General features: G+C 39.7%; 2 protein-coding genes across 3 annotated transcripts in view; both read left to right on the forward strand.

Moving 5' to 3' along the window:
• The window catches only part of LOC133568676 (extended synaptotagmin-2-like), a 50,034-nt gene extending 46,185 nt beyond the window's left edge, over positions 1-3,849 (forward strand). For both annotated transcript variants that reach the window (XM_061920761.1, XM_061920762.1), the window contains 3 exons: positions 2,536-2,641; positions 2,713-2,762; positions 2,845-3,849. In XM_061920761.1, the coding sequence (XP_061776745.1) occupies positions 2,536-2,641; positions 2,713-2,762; positions 2,845-2,890 (202 nt within the window). In that variant the 3' untranslated portion in view covers positions 2,891-3,849. The remainder of the gene's footprint in view (positions 1-2,535; positions 2,642-2,712; positions 2,763-2,844) is intronic.
• A 1,288-nt stretch (positions 3,850-5,137) lies between these two features.
• The window catches only part of LOC133568675 (receptor-type tyrosine-protein phosphatase N2-like), a 163,270-nt gene continuing 146,096 nt past the window's right edge, over positions 5,138-22,311 (forward strand). Inside the window, exons 1-3 of the mRNA XM_061920760.1 lie at positions 5,138-5,388; positions 19,074-19,124; positions 20,016-20,129. Coding sequence (XP_061776744.1) covers positions 5,316-5,388; positions 19,074-19,124; positions 20,016-20,129 — 238 coding nt within the window. The 5' untranslated portion in view covers positions 5,138-5,315. The remainder of the gene's footprint in view (positions 5,389-19,073; positions 19,125-20,015; positions 20,130-22,311) is intronic.

The following is a 22,311-nucleotide window of genomic DNA, read 5'->3' on the forward strand; positions in this document are numbered from 1 at the left end:
TAAATTAGGGGCGGGACATGGATAAGCATTCTTGCTTTTTTTCCCATATCCCTTTTCGGTGGTTGCTGTTGCATTTCTGTCAAATTATAAACAGTGATGAAGTGTTGCTATATATGTGTATATATGCTGGAATAAATAAAGAATAGATAAATATATATATTACGGCTACGAGTGAGGTGACCATGGACTCGGACTCAGCACCTCCAAGTCCGAGTCCATGGTTCTTGCCCGGAAAAGGGTGGAATGCCATCTCCGGGTTGGGGAGGAGACCCTGCCCCAAGTGGAGGAGTTCAAGTACCTAGGAGTCTTGTTCACGAGTGAGGGAAGAGTGGATCGTGAAATCGGTGAGGCGTCTTCAGTAATGCGGAAGTTGTACCGATCCGTTGTGGTGAAGAAGGAGCTGAGCCGCAAGGCAAAGCTCTCAATTTACCGGTCGATCTACGTTCCCATCCTCACCTATGGTCATGAGCTTTGGGTCATGACTGAAAGGATAAAATCACGGGTACAAGCGGCCGAAATGAGTTTCCTCCGCAATGTGACGGGGCTCTCCCTTAGAGATAGGGTGAGAAGCTCTGTCATCTGGGAGGAACTCAAAGTAAAGCCGCTGCTCCTCCACATCGAGAGGAGCCAGATGAGATGGTTCGGGCATCTGGTCAGGATGTCACCCGAACGCCTCCCTAGGGAGGTGTTTAGGGCACGTCCGACCGGTAGGAGGCCACGGGGAAGACTGTCTCCCGGCTGGCCTGGGAACGCCTCGGGATCCCCCGGGAAGAGCTAGACGAAGTGGCTGGGGAGAGGGAAGTCTGGGCTTCCCTGCCTAGGCTGCTGCCCCCGCGACCCAACCTCGGATAAGGGGAAGAAGATGGATGGATGGATGGATTACCATGAATTGATTAACGTGGACCCCGACTTAAATAAGTTGGAAAACTTATTCGAGTGTTACCATTTAGTGGTCAATTGTACGGAATATGTACTGAACTGTGCAATCTACTAATAAAAGTATCAATCAATCAATCAAAAAAGGCTACCGTAGTCAGAAATACAAGTATTACGATGGTGTGTGTATAAGGACCGCAAAATGGCACCCAATAGCAGACCAGACATACTATCTGGCGTTTTGTTTCACAATGCAAAATTAACTTTGTTTACTTTCTGGTACCTGCTAATGTGTATTTGGGATCTGCATAAGTCCTGAAAATGTGCGCACTTCCGCCACTGTAGTCCGTGTCGATTACGTAGTCGATAAGCTTCTTCTTTTTCACTATCTTTTTGTTATGGGGCATTTACCCTCCGCTGTTGCCATTTGTATTACTAAGTAGTGTAAAGTTCTAACTTACCGGTATATCTCGCTAAAAACTACCAGTGTAGTGGGTTTACATAATTCACTCACAGAACTTTAATTATTAGAGAGTTCCGGTCAGACGGTTTTTCACGAGACACATTTCTGGCGTTTTTGCACGAGTGAGCCACGGACGAGATGATGCTGCTCCATTGTTGATTTGTCTTCGGTGAGACATCATCAAAGACAGCACACACCCTGGCTTCCACCTGTTCGACCTGCTACCATCAGGCAGGCGCTACAGGTGCATCAGAGCCAGAACAAACAGGCTCAGAGACAGCTTCTTTCCCAGAGCTGTCACCATGTTGAATTCTAACTTATAATAATAATAATAATAATTCACCCCTATACAATATCCTGCCCTAATACCCTACTGTAATACTACCCTTCGAGTGCAATACGTCCGACACTGATTGTTATTTATTACTTCGGTACTCTTGTCTTGTTCTGTATATTGTACAGTATTTTTTATTTCTATAGTGTTTTGTATATTGTAAAGGATTGCTTAATATTTATATTGGATAGTAGTTTGTTTATTTCAATTGTTAGTTTTTTTCCTTTATTACCTCTTGTGTTATTCATTTTACCCTATATTTGTTCCCACTACCACACCTAAAGTTGGAGTCTTTGAATTCGTTATATGCAAATATAATGACAATGAAGTCCATTCTATTCTATTCTTCTCTTCTATTCTAATCCATTCTATTCTATTGATTTAAGTAAAGTCTGAATGTCATTAAAACAGTTAGCTCCATCTTTTGACACTTCTTCAACTCCCGTCCTTGCACGCTACACCGCTACAACAAAGATTACGGAGGAGAAGACGCTGTCGAAGGTGAGCCACGTAAATAAGACCGCCCACAAAACAGCGCATCCTGAAGCGACTGTCAGAAAGCGACTTGTAAAACAATCTATGCAACGTTTTGACCAAGGAACCAACATCACATGTTATGTAGACCACAAGGAAATGTTTTCAATTTAGAAAATAAAATCATAGGACCCCTTTAATGCGCTTTATAAACCTTAAATACTTTTGAATGAAAAAAGACCTGAATAGACCTGCTCATCGGCAGTGCTCCTTATAATCCGGTGCGCCCTATGGTCCAAAAAATACGGTACAACAACCGGCTGCATTGAAGCATGCTGAAATTTACAAAGTCAACATTCTAATTATTGAACTTTGATCTATGCTTCAGCTTTGAGTTCAGCGTGTCTATGGTGGAGCTCCACAGAAGAACGCTGGACGTGGCCGTGAAGAACAGCGGGGGGCTCCTTTACAAACACAAGGGCCTTCTGGGAAAGGTATGTCCGTCCTGCATGTTCCCTCCACATCATGTGACCAAGCTCATCAGAAAACCACTTTGGCCCGTCAGGTTCTAGTGGAGATGGTTGTCGAGGACATGGCTAAAGGCTGGACACGGTGGTGAGTGTTGGAAAAGTTGAAATAGGTTTGTTGACAGGGTGGAAGTTAGTGATTGTTTCCCTGGCATGATTGTCTCATGCAGGTATGAGCTGAGTGAAGACGGCCTGAGGAAGCCTCATCAGTTATAGACTAATCATCATCATCCTGTTTGTGCTGGTTTCCTTTAGAAAAGCAGCTTTGATGTTCTTGTACTCTCATCAGTCGCAAGGCACACCTCCCCTTTAAGGCTAAAGGGAGAGTACGCAAACACTCTATTTATAACATATCTTCTGTAAATATGTCCCACAATGCTGGACTTCTGTATTCACGCTGTATTCTTCAAATGTTTATAATTTCATGCGGTTTTTGTTGTTGTTTTTTAAATGTCCTGTGATAAACGCAGTCAGGAACGCCACTGCCAAAGACCATTGAATATTTTTAAAACAATTTTGGTCACAAAAAAGCCCAAACTACGCTGGTTTCATTTCACACATTTTGTTTAGTCAGCAGCAAGTTTGTTTGCCGCATATTTTTAGTTTGAAGCTTAAATGAAGCCAGTGTACAGTGCTCGCAGTTTGCGCATCCTTCAACGTGTTGAGGGATTATCTGACCTCCAAGGAACCCACATTTTGGGTTCTTCTGGGTTAAAATGAGTGAGGAATTGTAAGGATGCTTTTATTTTGCAATCACTGAAAATACATATTCTGTATGACTTTCTCCATGTTCCTGTACAAATCATGCATCTTGAAAAGACCACAGTGCCGCCTAGTGGCTAGATTTGCAAATACAGTTTACTTCTGAGTGCTTTTGCTTGCACATAAATGCAACCATATATCACATTAAGACTTTTTTAATATGGTTTCTTGTTATAGCTGACATTTTGTTGACGAGTCTTAAAAGGTGATGTTTTTATGACGTCATACCAAAGTCAGCCAGCCGCAAGTTTTTACTTGGCCCATGTGGCCTCTAACCCTGGAGACCCATGACAAAGACAGTATTTAGTGTGGTGAAAATGAAGACTGCTGCTTTGTTTTCTACTTTGTGCCTTAAAAACGCTAAGAATCCTCCACCCTGGAAGACGAAATAAAGAGCCTTTTTATCAAGCAAAGCTTTTTTCTCCTTCATTCTTTTAAAGGCCTACTGAAACCCACTACTACCGACCATGCATGCAGTCTGATAGTTTATATATCAATGATGAAATCTTAACATTGCAACACATGCCAATACGGCCGGTTTAGTTTGCTAAATTGCAATTTTAAATTTCCCGCGAAGTATTTTGTTGAAAACGTCGCATAATGATGACGCCTGCTTGTGACGTTATTGGTTGAAGCAGACATTTTAGCCCAGCACCACTCACGGCTAAAAGTCGTCTCTTTTCATCGCAAAATTACACAGTATTTTGGACATCTGTGTTGCTGAATCTTTTGCAATTTGTTCAATTAATAATGGAGACTATAAAGAAGAATGCTGTTGGTGGAAAGCGGTGGATTGCAGCTGCCTTTAGCAACCAAAATACAGCCGGTGTTTCTTTGTTGTGAAGCTTTAATATGGAACAGAGCGGTCAAGCGAACATGTTTCTCTACCACATGTCAACCAGCAAGTTTTTGGATGAGAAAATTCTGATATTAAGTATGCTCTTACCGGAGACTTGAGCGGAGTTTGCGTCTTCCTGCAGCAGCTGTCAAAAAGGCAACTGAGACTTTCTTGGCTCCTCCATATGGCTTCCCTCAGAGACACTGGCTGTCACCGCAGCCCTCTGACTTTCAGGTATGACTTTATAATCTCACTAAAACACTAACACAATAAGCAGATAAGGGATTTTCCAGAATTATCCTAGTAAATGTGTATAATAACATCTGAATTGCTCCCACTGCTGTCGCCTTTTTTTCCTAGCGCTTCACTAACTTTCCTCATCCACGAATCTTTCATCCTCGCTCAAATTAATGGGGAAATTGTCGCTTTCTCGGTCCGAATCGCTCTTGTTGCTGGTGGCTATGATTATAAACAATGTGAGGAGCCCTACAACCCGTGACATCACGCCCACATCGTCTGCTACTTCCGGTATAGGAAAGGCTTTTTTATTAGCGACCAAAAGTTGCGAACTTTATCGTCGATGTTCTCTACTAAATCCTTTCAGCAAAAATATGGCAATATCACGAAATTATCAAGTATGACACAGAATGGACCTTCTATTCCCGTTTAAATAAGAAAATCTCATTTCAGTAGGCCTTTAACTCCCTCACAAATATTTAGTCCATGGCGCATACACCTTACAGCACAAGTGGTGCTGAAAGTACCTTTGATTTATTTTACCTTCAAGTATTATTTGCACAGTATCCCAACCACGCACTACTTTTATTTTGAAACGCGCCGCCGGATGTAGAGTGCGTATAATTGTCAGGCGTGTCAAACAGCATCATTAGGAGGAAAGGGAACGCCCTGCATCCACTCTTCCTCATCTTCCATCCACCGAGGACGGTGTCACGCGAGAGGACAAGCACCGTGGATAAAATGGATGACACGTTCTTTTAAGACGACATGTCTTCCTTGTGAGACCAACAACCCGCGATAGACATGCTGCTTTCCTCCGCCATCTTCCTCTTCGTCATCCTACAGACCTGCCCCGCCTCCGCCGACCGGAGGTTCGGTGAGTCAATAATTGGATCTTTTTGATTTGTTTATATGTTCAAGGTTTTTTTTCCCTTAATAATCGCCGCTGGTTGTTTCTTTAAACGCGCCAACACGTCGAATGTCGTCATATAGAGACAACCTGAGAATAAACAAGCACAACTTGGATGTGCAGGAACATTATAACAGCATACATTGCACCAGCTGAAACTAATTAGCCAGACACCCAGGTCACGTGACTATTTGTCGAAACAACGCACATTCAATTTAATTCATAATTTATGACGTCAAAATGGGATTCAGTGTATAACAATAGACTTACAACATTGTAAGTGCTTAAACGTGTAAAAAACATGTAATTGTGATAACAATGGGTATTAATGTCAAGTAACAATGACAAATATATATTTTCACCATAAAGATGCAATGTTTATTATACTGTTTATAATTAGAGTTGATGGAGGCCAACCTAAATATTTACAGCCATATGGTAAACACAGGTTGTGTGTAAGGGGTCTGCAACCCGTGGCTCTGGAGCCGCATTTGGCTCTTTCATGCCTGCGCCGTGGCTCACTTTGGCTTTGAAACCAAATGTCCATCCATCCATCCATTTTCTACCGCTTATTCCCTTTTGGGGTCGCGGGGGGCGCTGGCGCCTATCTCAGCTACCTTCCGCCCGATTGTAGCTGAGATAGGCGCCAGCGCACCCCGAGCCCCCAAAAGAGAATAAGCGGTAGGAAATGGATGGATGGATGTCCACAAATAATTGTTACTTGATCTATTTTATTTCATTTTATTTAGTTAGTTCATTTGAATTTAAAGGCCTACTGAAACCCACTACTACCGACCACACAGTTTGATGGTTTCTATGGGGGCGGGCGGCCAGAAACCTGAGGGTTGCATGTTCGCTTCCCACTTATTGACATCCAAAAAATCGCTGCCGTTGTGTACTTGGGCATTACACTTCACCCTTTGCCCCCGGTGCCGCTCACACTGGTGAATGAATGATGAATAATTGATAGGTGGCGGTCGGAGGGGCCGTAGGCGCAAACTGGCAGCCACACTTCCGTCAGTCTACCCCAGGGCAGCTGTGGCTACTGATGTAGCTTACCACCACCAGGTGTGAATTAATGTTGAGTCCCACTTCTCTGTGAACGCTTTGAGTGTTTAGAAAAGCGCAATATAAATCTAAGTATTTTTTTTTTTGTATATATATCAATGATGAAATATTAACATTGCAACACATGCCAATACGGCTGGTTTAGTTTACTAAATTGCAATTTTAAATTTCCCGCTGAGTTTCTTGTTGAAAACGTCGCGGAATGATGACGCGTGTGACGTCACGGACTGTAGAAGACATATTAGCGCAGCACCATTTGCGGCTAAAAGTCGTCTCTCTTCATAGCGCAATTAAAAAGTATTCTGGACATCTGTGTTGCTGAATCCTTTGCAATTTGTTCAATTAATAATGGAGAAGTCAAAGTAGAAAGATGGAGTTGGGAACCACACAAACACACGGTGATTCCTTGTTTAAAATTCCCGGAGGTTGAGCTTTACTAAGGATCAGAGCGGTCAAGCGAACATGGTTCTCGACCACTCGTCAACCAGCAGGTTTCGGTGAGAAAATTGTGGTAAAAAGTCGCCTCTTACCGGAGATCAGCTGAGCTTGCGCCGTCCATGCAGCTGCCGTCGACTTCCCTCAGAGACTGGCCTCAAGACACCCGTGGCCACACCCCTCCGACTATCAGGTACTATATAATCTCACTAAAACACTAACAACACAATAGGCAGATAAGGGATTTCCCAGAATTATCCTAGTAAATGTGTCTAAAAACATCTGAATCCGTCCCAAACCAATCGCCTTTTCTTTTCTTTTTTTTTTCTAGTCCATCGCTATCAATATCATCATCCACGAATCTTTCATCCTCGCTCAAATTAATGGGGAAATTGTCGTTTTCTCGGTCCGAATAGCTCTTACTGCTGGAGGCTCCCATTAAAAACAATGTGAGGTAGTGAGGAGCCCTCACCCTTGTGACGTCATCGTCTGCGACTTCGGTAAAGGCAAGGCTTTTTAATCAGCACCAAAAGTTGCAAACTTTATCGTCGATGTTCTCTACTAAAGCCTTTCAGCAAAAATATGGCAATATCGCGAAATGATCAAGTATGGCACATAGAATGGACCTGCTATCCCCGTTTAAATAAGAAAATCTCATTTCAGTAACCTTTAACAGTTGTTTTGGAGAGTTCTTGGATCTTGTCATAGGAAAATAAAACACAATTGAATATATTGTCGATGGAAATGTACGTCACAGCCCTTATGTGACATCTCTGGCTGCCATGCAATTGAATTATTTTTAGCGGTCAACCCTTAGCAATGGGCTGATCAAAAAAGAGATACTTACAGTTTTATTAATTTGTTGTTTTTATTGATGACTAGGTAGTTGTTTTCAAGTTATTGTCAAATGAATATGCCATAGTTGCATTGATTGATTGATTGATTGATTGAAACTTGTATTAGTAGATTGTACAGTACAGTACATATTCCGTACAATTGACCACTAAATGGAAACAACCGAATAACTTTTTCAACTTGTTTAAGTCGGGGTCCATGTTAATCAATTCATGGAAAGTATGCCTTCAGAATATTGGTATGAGTTAATTTTTATCCTTCTATTCATTAATAAGGGAAAGAACAGTGTATTTTGTTTCTAATGGTCAAAATAATTTGATGATTTGCTTCGTTATACCCAGAAATAAATCCAATAATTGTTTGATTTCATAAGTCCTGTAGCACAAGTGTAAGGAAACTAAAAGTGGTGTTATCGTCGTTTCAGGAATCTAACAAAGTTCATGGCTCTAAGTTGGTTTTATTTGGGGTGAAATGAGCTCCGATGGCTCTTTGTATGCTGAAATTTGCCGACCCCTGATTTATGTGGTCATGTTACATAAGTAGAGTGTGTAGAAGCTGGAGGACATCTCATGAGCTGCAGCTTCTTGTGTTTTTGTCTCCTATTATCATCCTCATCACTAATAAGAAAGAGTGTTGATTACCTCCAACAGTAATTATCCTGACTGACTCAGCATGACAAGTAAACAAACAAGGATGGTTGCTAGTGCTAAGAAGCCGTCTTGTAGTACCCCGTTCAAACTTGGATGACGGTTTGATGTTGATTTATTGTCTAATATTTTGCTTGTTCCAGCAGCTTCTCCTCATAAAGTGTGGGTGGGTCCTCCGAATCGTTAACCAAGAAGGTCACTGGTGGTCTGCCTGCTGTGACTGTTGCCAAGGCAACGCTTGGCTTAAACATTTCAAACAATATCGCGTTAATCATATTAGAGGGGTAAATTATAGGGAGGAAGGGATTCATATGGCCCCGTTGCTGAGTGGATCTCGTGGGAGAGGAAGGTACGGCAGTGTAGAGCGTATGGTTTAAATGTACACTCTAAGTCAGTGGTTTTCAACCTTTTTTCAGTGATGTACCCCCTGTGAACATTTTTTTAATTCAAGTACCCCCTAATCAGAGCATAGCATTTTTGGTTGAAAAAAAGAGATAAAAGAAGTAAAATACAGCACTATGTTATCAGTTTCTGATTTATTAAATTGTATAACAGTGTAAATTATTGCTCATTTGTAGTGGTCTTTCTTGAATTATTTGGAAAAAAGATATAAATATAACTAAAAACTTGTTGAAAAATAAACAAGTGATTCAATTATAAATAAAGATTTCTACACATCAACTTAAAGTGCCCTCTTTGGAGATTGTAATACAGATCCATCTGGATTCATGAACTTAATTCTAAACATTTCTTCACGAAAAAATAAATCTTTAACATCAATATTTATGGAACAAAAAATCTAGCTGTCAACACTGAATATTGCATTTTTGTATTTTTTTCACAGTTTATGAACTTACATTCATATTTTGTTGAAGTATTATTTAATAAATATATTTACAAAGGATTTTTGAATTGTTGCTATTTTTAGAAATTAAAAAAAAAAATCTCACATACCCCTTGGCATATCCCCCCCCAGGGGTACTCGTACCCCCTTTTGAGAACCACTGCTTTTAAGTCAAAAGTTTACATTCACTTTTAAAGAACATAATGATTTCCCAATAATTTTTACAACTCTTTTATTTCTTTGTGATAGAGTGATTGGAGCACATACTTGTTGGTCCCCAAAAAACATTTATGAAGTTTGGTTCCATTATGAATTTATTATGATTTATTATTTATTACTGAAAATGTGACCAAATCTGCTCGGTCAGAGGTATACATACAGCAATTTTTAAATTTTTGAGGACTCCTCTTGACAAAATTGGTGCAGTTCAGCTAAATTTCTTGGTTTTCTGACGGACTTGTTTCTTCAGCATTGTCCACACGTTTAAGTCAGGACTTTGGGAAGGCCATTATAAAACCTTAATTCTAACCTGATTTAGCCATTCCTTTACCGCTTTTGATGTGTGTTCGGGGTAGAGCTGGGCGATATATCGATATACGCTATATATCGCGGGTTTGTGTCTGTGCGATATAGAAAATGACTATATCGTGATATTCGAGTATACGTTCTCAACGCGGTTGCTTTTGGCTGCGGGCATTACACTACAGGCTCTTCCCACTCCTTGTGTCTCCTTCTCATAGACTGTCAGCGCACCTTCTTACATACGTCACATACTGTCATGTCACATACCCATACGCCTTCGCGGAGCAGAGAGGTAGCAGTATGGGTAATGTTAGCTGTGATGCTAGCGGAGCCGTGCGAGTGGTAATACGAGAAAAAGAAGGTGCGAATCTGGTAACAAATGAAGGCTTCAAGCGGCAAGATGTCGAATAGACAACTTTAATTTGTCAAGTGTGGGGCACAAGCGTTGCTACAAAATGTAGCATTACTGCTAATATTAGGCATCACTTGAAAAGTCACCCACTAGAGAATGAAGAGTGCTTACTCCGCATTTCAACATCTCCATTTGGTGTCACACGCCCATACCATAAAAGTGCCGAGGCAAACATTTACACATCAACACCGTATGAGAAAAAAATAGTGATTTTTTTAGTTGTGATTTCCTTCTCTGCATAAACGTTTAAAATGAGCATATATTAATGCAGTATGAACAATAATGTTCTAATGTAAACACATAGAATCATCATACTGCTGTAATTATATGTATCAAGTGTTAATCCAAGGCCAAGGCAAAATAGAGATATATATCGTGTCTCGCGATATGGCCTTAAGATATCGCGATATTAAAAAAAGGCCATATTACCCAGCCCTCATGACAACATAAGATAGCTCAATCAATCAAAGTTTATTTATATAGCCCTAAATCACAAGTGTCTCAAAGGGCTGCACAAACCACAACGACATCCTCGGTACAGAGCCCACATAAGGGCAAGGAAAAACTCACCCAGTGGGGCGTCGGTGACAGTGACAATGATGACTATGAGAAACCTTGGAGAGGACCGCATATGTGGGTCCCGACTCTGGACAGCCAATAATTCATCCATGGCCACCGGACCTGTGTATCCCCGGACCCCCCCCCCCCCCCCCCCCCACACCCTCCACAAGGGAGAGGGGGGCAGAGGAGAAAAAGAAAAGAAACGGCATATCAACTGGTCTAAAAAGGGGGTCTATTTAAAGGCTAGAGTATACAAATGAGTTTTAAGATGAGACTTAAATGCTTTTACTGAGGTAGCATCTCGAACTGTTACCGGGAGGGCATTCCAGAGTACTGGAACCCGAATGTAAAACGCTCTATAGCCCGCAGACTTTTTTTGGGCTCTGGGAATCACTAATAAGCCCGAGTCCTGTGAACGCAGATTCCTTGCTGGGACATATGGTACAATACAATCGGCAAGATAGGCTGATAGCTGAATTCTGATTGGATACAAACTGTAACATAAAAACAACAGCATTGGAAGGAGCATAATATGACATGAAGAAAATATGAATAATTTTAGATATTTAGGGAAAGTAAATTAAAAATTACTTTTATCTTTAATTATGATCATGATTGCTGGTTATGTTAGGCCAGCAGAGAAGACCTTGCTCACCCTGACGCTCCACCACTGCCCTAAGATACATTTTAAGATATTCAACACTCTAATGCTGTCTGGCGGCTAAAGTAGATAGTCCATCGCCCGACCCCAAATTTGTCGCGTTTCATGTGTCAGCTAAAACGCGACAAATGGGACCATATGAATCTCCTTCCTACTGTACACCGCACCATATATGAAAATAGAACGTATTGTAACTACAAATATTCATCATAAACGCTTTATTAGGTTTTACATCACATTTTAGGGGTTCATAAATGTGTAATAAGAAGTAAAGCAATGTTAATAGGGTATGTTGACTAAGAAGTCTGTTTCAAATGTGAGTGCTTTCATTTCATGTAACTTCCTGTGCATATGTTTCTCAGATGGCAAGGATGGATTAGATGATTACTCTATGAAACAAATATAAATGATGAGCTAACAATAATGAATAAATACTTTTCAGTTTGCTGAGTAAAGCAGGTGCCAAAGTGCATTATGGGAAACGTAGTGTCAATGCTCAGCCTTCCTGCCCACTTGTTCCTTGTTGCTGGCTGCTTGAAGCTGATCTAAATTCACTTCTTGCAGCTTCATTGACTCGAGCATGTCTGTGACACATTTCACATTCTAACAGAGCTGACAGCCATGACAGGCACACTGAGAGTGAACATACCCCAAATAGCAAATAGAACCTTCCTACTTCTTCTATCCTACACCCTTCCTTCCTACATACATCCCCTATCCTACATCCTTCTGTCCGACATCCTCTATCCTATATCCTTTTATCCTATATCTTTCTGTCCGACGTCCGACATCCTCTATCCTACATGCTTTTATCCTAAATATTTATTTCCTACATCCTTCATCCTCTGTCCTACATTCTATAGCCTACATCCTCAATCCTACGTCCTACATCCTCTATCTTTTCTACATACATCCCTTATCCTACATCCTTCTGTCTCACATCATTCATCCTTTTTCCTACATCCTACTATCTTACATTGTACATCCTCTATCCTACATCCTTTTTGTCCTTCATCCTCTATCCTACATCCTTTTGTCCTATATCTCTCTGTCTGACATCCTTCTGTCCTATGTCCTACATCTTATATCCTCTTTGTCCTGCATCCTCTATCGTACATCCTTTTATCTTATATCTTTCTGTCCGAGATCCTTCATCCTCTATCCTACATGCTTTGTCCTTCATTCTTCTGTTCTACATGCTTTGTCCTAAATATTTCTGTCCTACACCCTTCATCCTCTATCCGACATATTTTTTTAATCTTACATCATTTCGCCTAAATCCTTCTGTCTTACATCATTTTAACCCACAGTACATCCTCTATCCTACATATTTCTATCTTCTATCCTTCTGTCCTACATTGACTATCCCACGTCTTCTATGTTTTATGTCCTTCTACCCTACATCCTTCTATCCTACATTCTTCTATTTTACATCATTCTACACTACACACTTCTATTCTACACCCTAAAGTTGTGTATGTGTTAGTAACACCATTATTATGTATCGGTATTATGCCTAACACTGGTTGTCACACATCTCCTTTCTTTCCATGTTTCTCCTTTACTCGGCATATCAGTGGTTCTGTATTTTTGCTTTATTATACCTACAACTTATTTATGCTGCTGCATTAAGGCGAGCTCTGTCCTCCCTCTCCGAATCCTCTTGTGTAGTGTGGCGAACGCCTAAAAAATAGTTCTAACCTTGCAGATTAGCGACGCGGTAAAGGCTGTAATTGGTTGGATTTTAGTACTTATCCTCTGTTGATGCGATCCTATCATGAGTCATACTGCCCGACCTTGCAAAAATGCCTTGTTTATTTGCAATTAAAGTTGTGTCACACAGCACCTGTTCCAATAAAACTCAATCACTCTCTAGTTACTGTTGTTTATTAGCAACAAAGGAAGCTTACAAGCTAAATCATGACAATTTAAATGTCATTATATCTCGCCAGAAAACAGTTCCCCTAGAATTGAATGGCTGATGCAGAACTTTGAAAGATTCAAGGGACAGCTTAGTGACGACTACACAGAAGCATAAACTACCTGGAGCCACAACCGAGTGATAAAATAGCTGCGTGCGACTCCACAGCCGCAGGTTGCAGACCCCTGGTCTATACGTAGTCCAATATATATAGTGATGGGCAAGCTACTGGGAAAATGTAGTAAGCTATGCTGCAAGTTAATCTTCATTAAATGTAGCTGAGCCACAGGGGAAGCTATCTCCAGAGAATTGTAGCAAGCTACACTTAACAAGCTACGCGGCATAAGTAGCTTGCTACATTAAAGTTACATTATATAAATATATAATTTAATGTACAACCAAACAAACAAGGGAAAATGCTCAGTTTGATTGTTTATCAGAATAAAAACTAGCTAGAAACATGCCCTTTGTCTGGCTTTTTAACATTTCTTTTAAATTGTGTACCAGGTACAAAATTAAGGAGAAACAAATTAAATAAAAGGCAGTGATATAAGAATAAGGATAAATAAACACCATAGTATATCCTCTAATGATGAATTTTCAGCACAGTAAAAATTACTGTTTTATCAAAAACCACAGTAGCAATAATAACCTGGCCAAAGGAACAAAACATTAGTCTCACAAAAAAGACATTAAAGGGTAACTTCACATTTTTGGAACTTTGCCTATTGTTCATCATCATTATGAAAGACATGACGACGGATGGATTTTTTTTAATGCATGTAAATAAAAGTCAGCTCAAAGCGCGACCAATGGGAGGTCCTCTATTCCTACCATAAAACCCAATAAATAACAATCCAAAAAGTGCCAACAATACTTGATTTACATGTCGTGACTTGAAAATTAACCAAGTAATAGTGATATTGTTATTATAAGCGCTAACGCAGTTTATGCTGCTATGTTTACATCATCGAGTGGTCTGCTGTTTCCTTGCTTCCCTGCTCCTTGGAAGCTTATTGTAGATCATAAATCATGCATCTCACCTGGATAGAAGAAGGCTGAGGCAAATACCAACCAGTTGGTACATTTTGAAAGCCAATTTAGACCAGCTAATTGTTAGAATGACACGAAAATGTGCTTGGCTCCACCTCCCTTTTCTTAATTCTTCATCTAAACAGGAATATTACAAGATTCTATCAGCCGGCATCCTAATGACAGCAGATATGGCCCAGTAAGTAATGTATTATTATGTTTGTTGGCTCTCATTAAGTCTGCAGTGACTACTAATCTCTGATGAAGAAAAAAAAAGCAAACTTTGTGATGTATTTTTTTAATTAATGTGCCGTGTATGCTTAAAATGATCAAAATATGTAAATATTACATCTGCCTGTTACCATATTACATACATACTTACATCATGTGTATAAAATCTTAATGGCGGTGTTTGGATTTTTTTTTAGGGCTTTATAGGCAGAGTAGAGCGGCTCCATTGTTAGCAGACTTTTAATCGCATGTATTTAATATTCAGAATACATAAAAAAAAATACATCCGTTGCCATGTCTTTTACAAATAATTGTGAATGATAGGCACATTTTTTTTTTTTAAAAGTGCCCTTCCCCTCTTACAACCTCCATCTATACATGAACAGAAATCAATAAAACTGAACATATTTATAGTAAACATATTTTCTTGTCAGTGAAACAGAGTTAAACCAAATACAATTATTTCCCAGCTTCTACATTTTAAATTATTATACAGGTAATAATGCTAATGTAACTGAGAGTGTACGTATGGAACCAAATAGCCCCAAAAAGGGTCCATTACTATTAACTGTCATTTAGCTGGGGACACCCGACAACTCTCTCTTAGGTCCCCACACCCCAGTGTATGTATTTATTTTAGAGTGCTGTTTCTTTTGCCCAACCCTATGATGCTATTAATTTTCTCTGCCTTGAGTAAACAAAACAGTGTCTATCTGTAGCTTGACATAAAAGCAATGACTTGTTGGTTGTTTGGGAACAGTTGATCAGAGTTATGTGCAGTAAAGGTTGAACTCAACTAACCTTGATGTGTGTTTTTAAATGTGTGTTTCATGTTTTCCATGTCGAGAGCAGTTTTTATTTGGGCTTTCAAGGTAAACAACTGAAATGAATGTTTTAGGCATTGTTTTATCCAAACGCATACATTTTTCCAAATGTGGCCAAGTAAATTCATTGTGGGTTTCCTCGACGTTGTCTGCATCGCTTAAAGTAAAATCTAAGTAAGAGAATCCCTCTGCTATCTACCACCAGGTTTTTAACTTTTTAATTGCCTGCTTCAATATTCCCTCTTCTTTTCTCCGGCTCCCTCGTCGTCATGTGGGAAGTGCATTTCTGTTGTAATTTCTCTTCTTGGTTCGATGACCCCCACTATCTTGGCCTGTCTGTAATGTTTTGCCCTAATCTTAACCAATCGTGACTCATCATAGTAAACCAACCAATCATCATGTATTTTCTTTCACGCAAACCAAAAAAATCATAATTAATTTTTCTCATATTTTTTTTGTCCCCTGCCCGTGGAGTTGCACTAGTCCATTTCTCTTTCTTTTCTCTTTGTGTTCTACCTCTCTCTTTTTGTATCTTGTAGCTTTGTAGCTAAGCTACTCCCTACATGGGTCTAAAAATAGCTAAGCTTCGGAAATCGCTACTTGTTTAAAAAGTGAAACTCCTGGCAAATGTAGTTAAGCTACGTAGCTTCGCTACATGTTACGAGCTATTGCCCAACACTGAATATATATAAAAGTATATATCTGTTATAAAAAGAACACATTTATAAAAAATTTAATTTTGCTAAGACTAAGATGCAGTTTGTCTCCTAAGTAGTTTTTGATCAAATAAAAGCAAAACTTGTTTTGAATTATTGTTGTCATTTGTATTTATTGGTAATTTTAAGAAGTAAGGCATAAAATCCGGAAAATCAGAAATCAAATTTTTTAGAAATGTCATTTTTAGGCCATATTACATCCTCTATCCTACATCCTACATCTTCTATCCTACATTCCCTATACTACATCCCTCTTTCTTACTTCCCCTATTGTACATTATCTGTCCTATATCCTCTGTTTTACATCCTCTATCCTACATTCCTTCATCCCCTGTCCCACTTCCCCTATCCTACATCCTTCTATCCTACATCCCATATCCCTATCCTCTATCCTACATTCCTTCATCCCCTGTCCTACTTCCCCTATCCTACATCTTTCTATTCTACATCCCATATCCTATATCCTCTATCTTACATCCTTTTATCCTAGATCATCTATACTAGATCCCCAATCCAACATCTTTTATCCTACATCCCCTATACAGTCCCTATTCTTTTATCCTACATCCTGCTATCCTGCTTTCTCTAACCACTGTCCTACATTCGCTATCCACTGTCGTACATCCTCTATCCTACATCCTTCCTACATACATTATGCATCCTAGATCCTTATATCCTACATCCTCTGGTTTACTTCCCCTGTCCTACATCTGTCTATCCTACATCTTTATCCTATATCCTTCTATCCTACATCCCCCATCCTACATCCCCTATACAGTCCATATTCTTCTATCCTATAAACCCCATTTCCATATGAGTTGGGAAATTGTGTTGGATGTAAATATAAACGGTATACAATGATTTGCAAATCCTTTTCAACCCATATTCAATTGAATGCACTACAAAGACAAGATATTTGATGTTCAAACTCATAAACTTTTATTTTTTTTTGCAAATAATAATTAACTTAGAATTTCATGGCTGCAACACGTGCCAAAGTAGTTGGGAAAGGGCATGTTCACCACTGTGTTACGTCACATTTTCTTTTAACAACACTCAATAAACGCTTGGGAACTGAGGAAACTAATTGTTGAAGCTTTGGGAAAGTGGAATTCTTTACCATTTTTGCTTGATGTACAGCTTAAGTTGTTCAACAGTCCGGGGTCTTGTTGTCGTATTTTACGCTTCATAATGCGCCACACATTTTGGATGGGAGACATGTCCGGACTGCAGGCGGGCCAGGAAAGTACCCGCACTCTTTTACTACGAAACCACGCTGTTGTAATACGTGGCTTGGCATTTTTTTGCTGAAATAAGCAGGGGCGTCCATGATAATGTTGCTTGGATGACAACATATGTTGCTCCAAAACCTGTATGTACCATTCAGCATTAATGGTGTCTTCACAGATGTGTAAGTTACCCATGCCTTGGGCACTAATACACTCCCATACCATCACAGATGCTGGCTTTTGAACTTTGCGCCTATAACAATCCGGACGGTTATTTTCCTCTTTGTTACAGAGGACACCACGCCCTCAGTTTCCAAATATAGTTTGAAATGTGGACTCGTCAGACAACAGAACACTTTTCCGCTTTGCATCAGTCCATCTTATATGAGCTCGGGCCCAGCGAAGCCGGCTGCGTTCCTGGGTGTTGTTGATAAATGGCTTTCGCTTTGCATAGTAGTGTTTTAACTTGCACTTACAGATGTAGCGACCAACTGTAGTTACTGACAGTGGTTTTATGAAGTGTTCCTGAGCCCATCTGGTGATATCCTTTACACACTGATGTCGGTTTTTGATGCGGTAACGCCTGAGGGATCAAAGGTCCGTAATATCATCGCTTACATGCAGGGATTTTTCCAGATTCTCTGAACCTTTTGATGATTTTACGAACCGTAGATGGTAAAATCCCTAAATTCCTTGCAATAGCTCATTGAAAAATGATGTTCTAAAACTGTTCGATAATTTACTTACAAATTAGTGACCCTCGCCCCATCCTTGTTTGTGAATTACTTAGCATTTTATGGAAGCTGCTTTTATACCCAATCATGGCACCCAATTAGCCTGCACACCTGTGGGATGTTCCAAATAAGTTTTTGATGAGCATTCCTCAACTTTATCAGTATTTATTGCCAACTTTCCCAACTTCTTTGTCACGTGTTGCTGGCATCAAATTCTAAAGTTAATGATTATTTGCACGAAAAAAAATGTTTATCAGTTTTAACATCAAAAATGTTGTCTCTGTAGCATATTCAGCGGAATATGGGTTGAAAATGCTTAGCAAATCATTGTATTCCGTTTATATTTACATCCAACACAATTTCCCAACTCATATGGAAACAGGGTTTGTACTTCCACTGTACTACATCTTATTTTCTTCTATCCTACATCCTTCCTACATACATTATCTATCCTACATCCTCTATACAACCATGTAGCCTAAGAGGAGAAGGAGAAAGCAGCTGCAGAAGAAGATGGGTGAACTTGAAAGATCAGGAGAAAGTGAGGAGACATCCTCTAAAAAAAGAGGAGCGATGACCTGACCCAGTATCGAAGAAGAGGGAGAAAAACCAGCAGCTGTTGGGGTTGGCGATCCTGTTGAGCACCCTGATGATTTGCTGTTGCTATGGTTACAGCAGCCATGTTTTTACACTCTGTGTGCATGCGTGCGTGTTACATCTACATTGGCTATCTTTAACAACACAGACGACTTGGAACAGCTTTGGGTGTAGAGAATGTCTTCATCTGTTCAGCAGGGTCAGTCAGGATCACCCTCAGAATGAACAGCTGCGGACTTTCATTGTGCAGTCGCCATTTTCTTGGCAATGACATTAATTGTTGTCATCTTGCTCATGGATTGTTTCCTGTAGATGTATGAATGAATCATTTGTTCACATTTGTTTTCCTACTGTTTTTGTCAGGTTGTTTGTTCGAGAGGAACCTCTGTACGCTGTACGAGATCTGTGTCAATGGTAAGATAACAGATTTTTAAATTATTGGCTATTAAGTCCACCTCAGTCATGAAAGTATATATTTTGTCCCACGACTGTGCGTTTGTCCACTCTGCCATCTGTTCAAACATATTACCGTGTCACCACAATACTAAATACACACACACACACACACACTCACACACGCATATTTTGCGTCATCACGGCAACAGTCACCAAAGCAGCTTCGCCATCAACACCCTGTAGAATGTTCTCTGAACAGAAACTAAAACATCAGACCATTACACAATGATGTCACCATAGCAACACTGAACAGGCCTACAAAGTCGCCATAGCAACATCACATTAGCACAGCCTTCACAGAATTACACTTGGCCCCAAAGTGTGACGGATAAGAATTTCCCGGCAACACGTATAATGACTTTGGGTTTTCCTCTATTGTAACGAACATCATGGTTCTGACCAAGTGTGGGTCTGTGCTTCTGGTCCATCGCCAATCTGGGTCATGACTCGCCGACTCTGTAATGCCAATGTCTAGTAATCAGAGGTGACAAATCTGGGAGATTTGGTCTAAAAGGGGCTTTTTTTTTTAAACAATATTTTGAGATGTTTCAGGAAACAGACGTTGTTTACTTTCAACAAAACTGTAACACAAAATCCATTTAATTATTCACTTTATTGTGAAGCACCAAGAAATGGAAAGGAAAGATGGACCAAGAAAGATGGAATGGCTGATGGCTGTCGATGCCTAAAGAAAGATTCACTCAAATGATCAATATGATCTTGCACAATTTGAAAAAAATATACATGCATTGTCTTTCAGGGTTAAGCTTGATTAATTTTTATATCAGTTTTGACTTCCTATTGGTGGATTGTGACCCGATACTTTTGTCCGTGCTTGTATGTCTGCAGATGGGATGTTTGGGAGGTGTCACTCTCTCCCGTTGGAGGAGGTTTACTCCTATGACGTCACTCTGCCTGTGGTTCAACACTTTAGACTGCTGCTCGACCAGATGGCAAACCGAGGTACTTATATACATTAACAAACTGACCAGGCTCTCTCGGGGTTTCGTGGGGGTGCTGTAGCCTATTCCAGCTGCATTCGGGTGGATGGCGTGGTACACCCTAGACAAGTTACCACCTCATCACAGGGCCAAATATAGACAATATTCACACTCTAAATCCTAAAAATCAGTTTTAGATTTAAAAATAACATGATTATTCAATCGTAATACATAAACACAATACCTCTACGATGTGATGTACTTCATTTTTTTAACTGTTAACAAAAAAAAAAATAAGACCCACGACCACATAAACAAAATGTCAACATTTTAGTTGCACCCTGCTTGGTATGAATCCTAATGTCTGTTAGGATCAGGATATTTATAGTCACGTCCATTGTATCCTTGAGCAAGACACTTCACCCTTGCTCCTTATGGGTCATTAGTAGGGCCTTGCATGGCAGCTCCCACCATCAGTGTGTGAATGTGTGTGTGAATAAATTGAATGTGGAAATAGTATCAAAGCACCTTAAGTACCTTGAAAGTATAAAAGCCCTATCCAAATAAAACCCATTTAAGTTTGTTGCAACTACCATGCTCGACCACTAGAGAGAAGCAGAGACGCGGAGAAGCCACTTAAAGCTTTGAACTGCATCATAGAGAAATTCTTCTTCTTTTTAATTCCCTCAACATTTTGCTTTTACACTTGGTTGGACACGATTGATCTGTCACAAATTTTTCAAATGAGATATTTGGACATTAGACTTCTTCCAGTCACATCTCTTCCAGTGTTTGTTTTATTAACTTCCCGCTGGTGACTGCTAACGCCTCTTTGGTTACTACTTTATGGGCTTTGATGGCCAAAGTGCGGCTTTGTGTGTGTACGAAAGCGATGATCGTGCCGGATTTAACGAGGGGCCGCAAAAGAAAGGACTACAAACATGTCCCAAGGTAGTTCATACTTCACTGCAAATCATAGCAATCTTTAGATACCGTGAAAGTGCCCCCTACTTTGCGGGCCAACGACTCTGACGCTAACGTTTTGTTCCATGAGCCCATCTGGTGCTTGCCGCGGTGCCAAAAAACGTGTTTGGTTTGCCGGGAACAAGTTCAACAAGAGCAACTCATTACCACAAGAGGACATTTAAAGTGAATTTGATTGTTTTTTAAGTTTGCACCATGAATAATATACATTTGTCCAATAATAGAGCTTTTCTTACTATTGTTATAATGTGACAATGCATGTTAATGACACATTTTATCTGTGTCTCAAAAATTTGACAGCGACAAGCAAATGGCCGCATCATCGCTGGTGGCTAATGTCTAGGGATGGGAATTGATAAGATTTTTCCGTTTCCGATTCCACTTACGTTTCTGCTTAACGATTCGGTTTTTTGACGATTCCCTTATCGATTCCTATTCGGAGAAAAAGGTGGATTAGCCCAATTATGTTTAGTTTCAAGGTAACATGACTTTAGAAAGCCTACAGTGAGGTCACATACGTCGCATAGAAGAAAAAAAGTACTTTAAAAAATGTATAAATATAATAAATAAATATTATTTTTTAGAATTTAAATGAATAAGTCATGTGGAAATTACACAAAGAATGTAACATGTGATATTAACTTATTACATTCAAAGTGAGATATGCCAAACCTTTATTGGTTACAATTTTGATGATTGCGGCTTGCAGCTTAGGAAAACATTGAATTGAAAATCTCAGAAAAGTTTCAAAAAGTGTAAGCAAAGTTAATCAAAATGATAATAAAGGCTTGACAAATCTCACCTTGTATGTAATGAGTTAATATCACATGTTACAAAATGTTACAGTGTCATGTAATTTCCACATGTCTTATTTTGGTAAATTCTACAGGAGAATATTTATTTAATATATACAGTATGTATTTTTTGAAAGTAGCTTTTTTTATTCTATGCTACGTATGTGACCTCACTGTAGGCTTTCTAATACATATTAGTTTTCTCATTTGATATTCATTGCTGACATGAATGGACTTGTACACTATAGTCTAACATTTTGAGTTTCACCTGTATACTATAATGACTAAGAAAAAATCTGGTGGGAGGAAAACCTGCAACTTTTCTCTGACTGTAATTAAACATTCACCTACAGAAAATTTGGAGTGTCTACTGTAGCAAATAAACCACAAACTTAGTCGCTGCTCGGTGACATTCGTCTAGCGGCA

Source organism: Nerophis ophidion, linkage group LG14 (assembly GCF_033978795.1).
Source record: "Nerophis ophidion isolate RoL-2023_Sa linkage group LG14, RoL_Noph_v1.0, whole genome shotgun sequence".
NCBI lineage: Eukaryota > Metazoa > Chordata > Actinopteri > Syngnathiformes > Syngnathidae > Nerophis > Nerophis ophidion.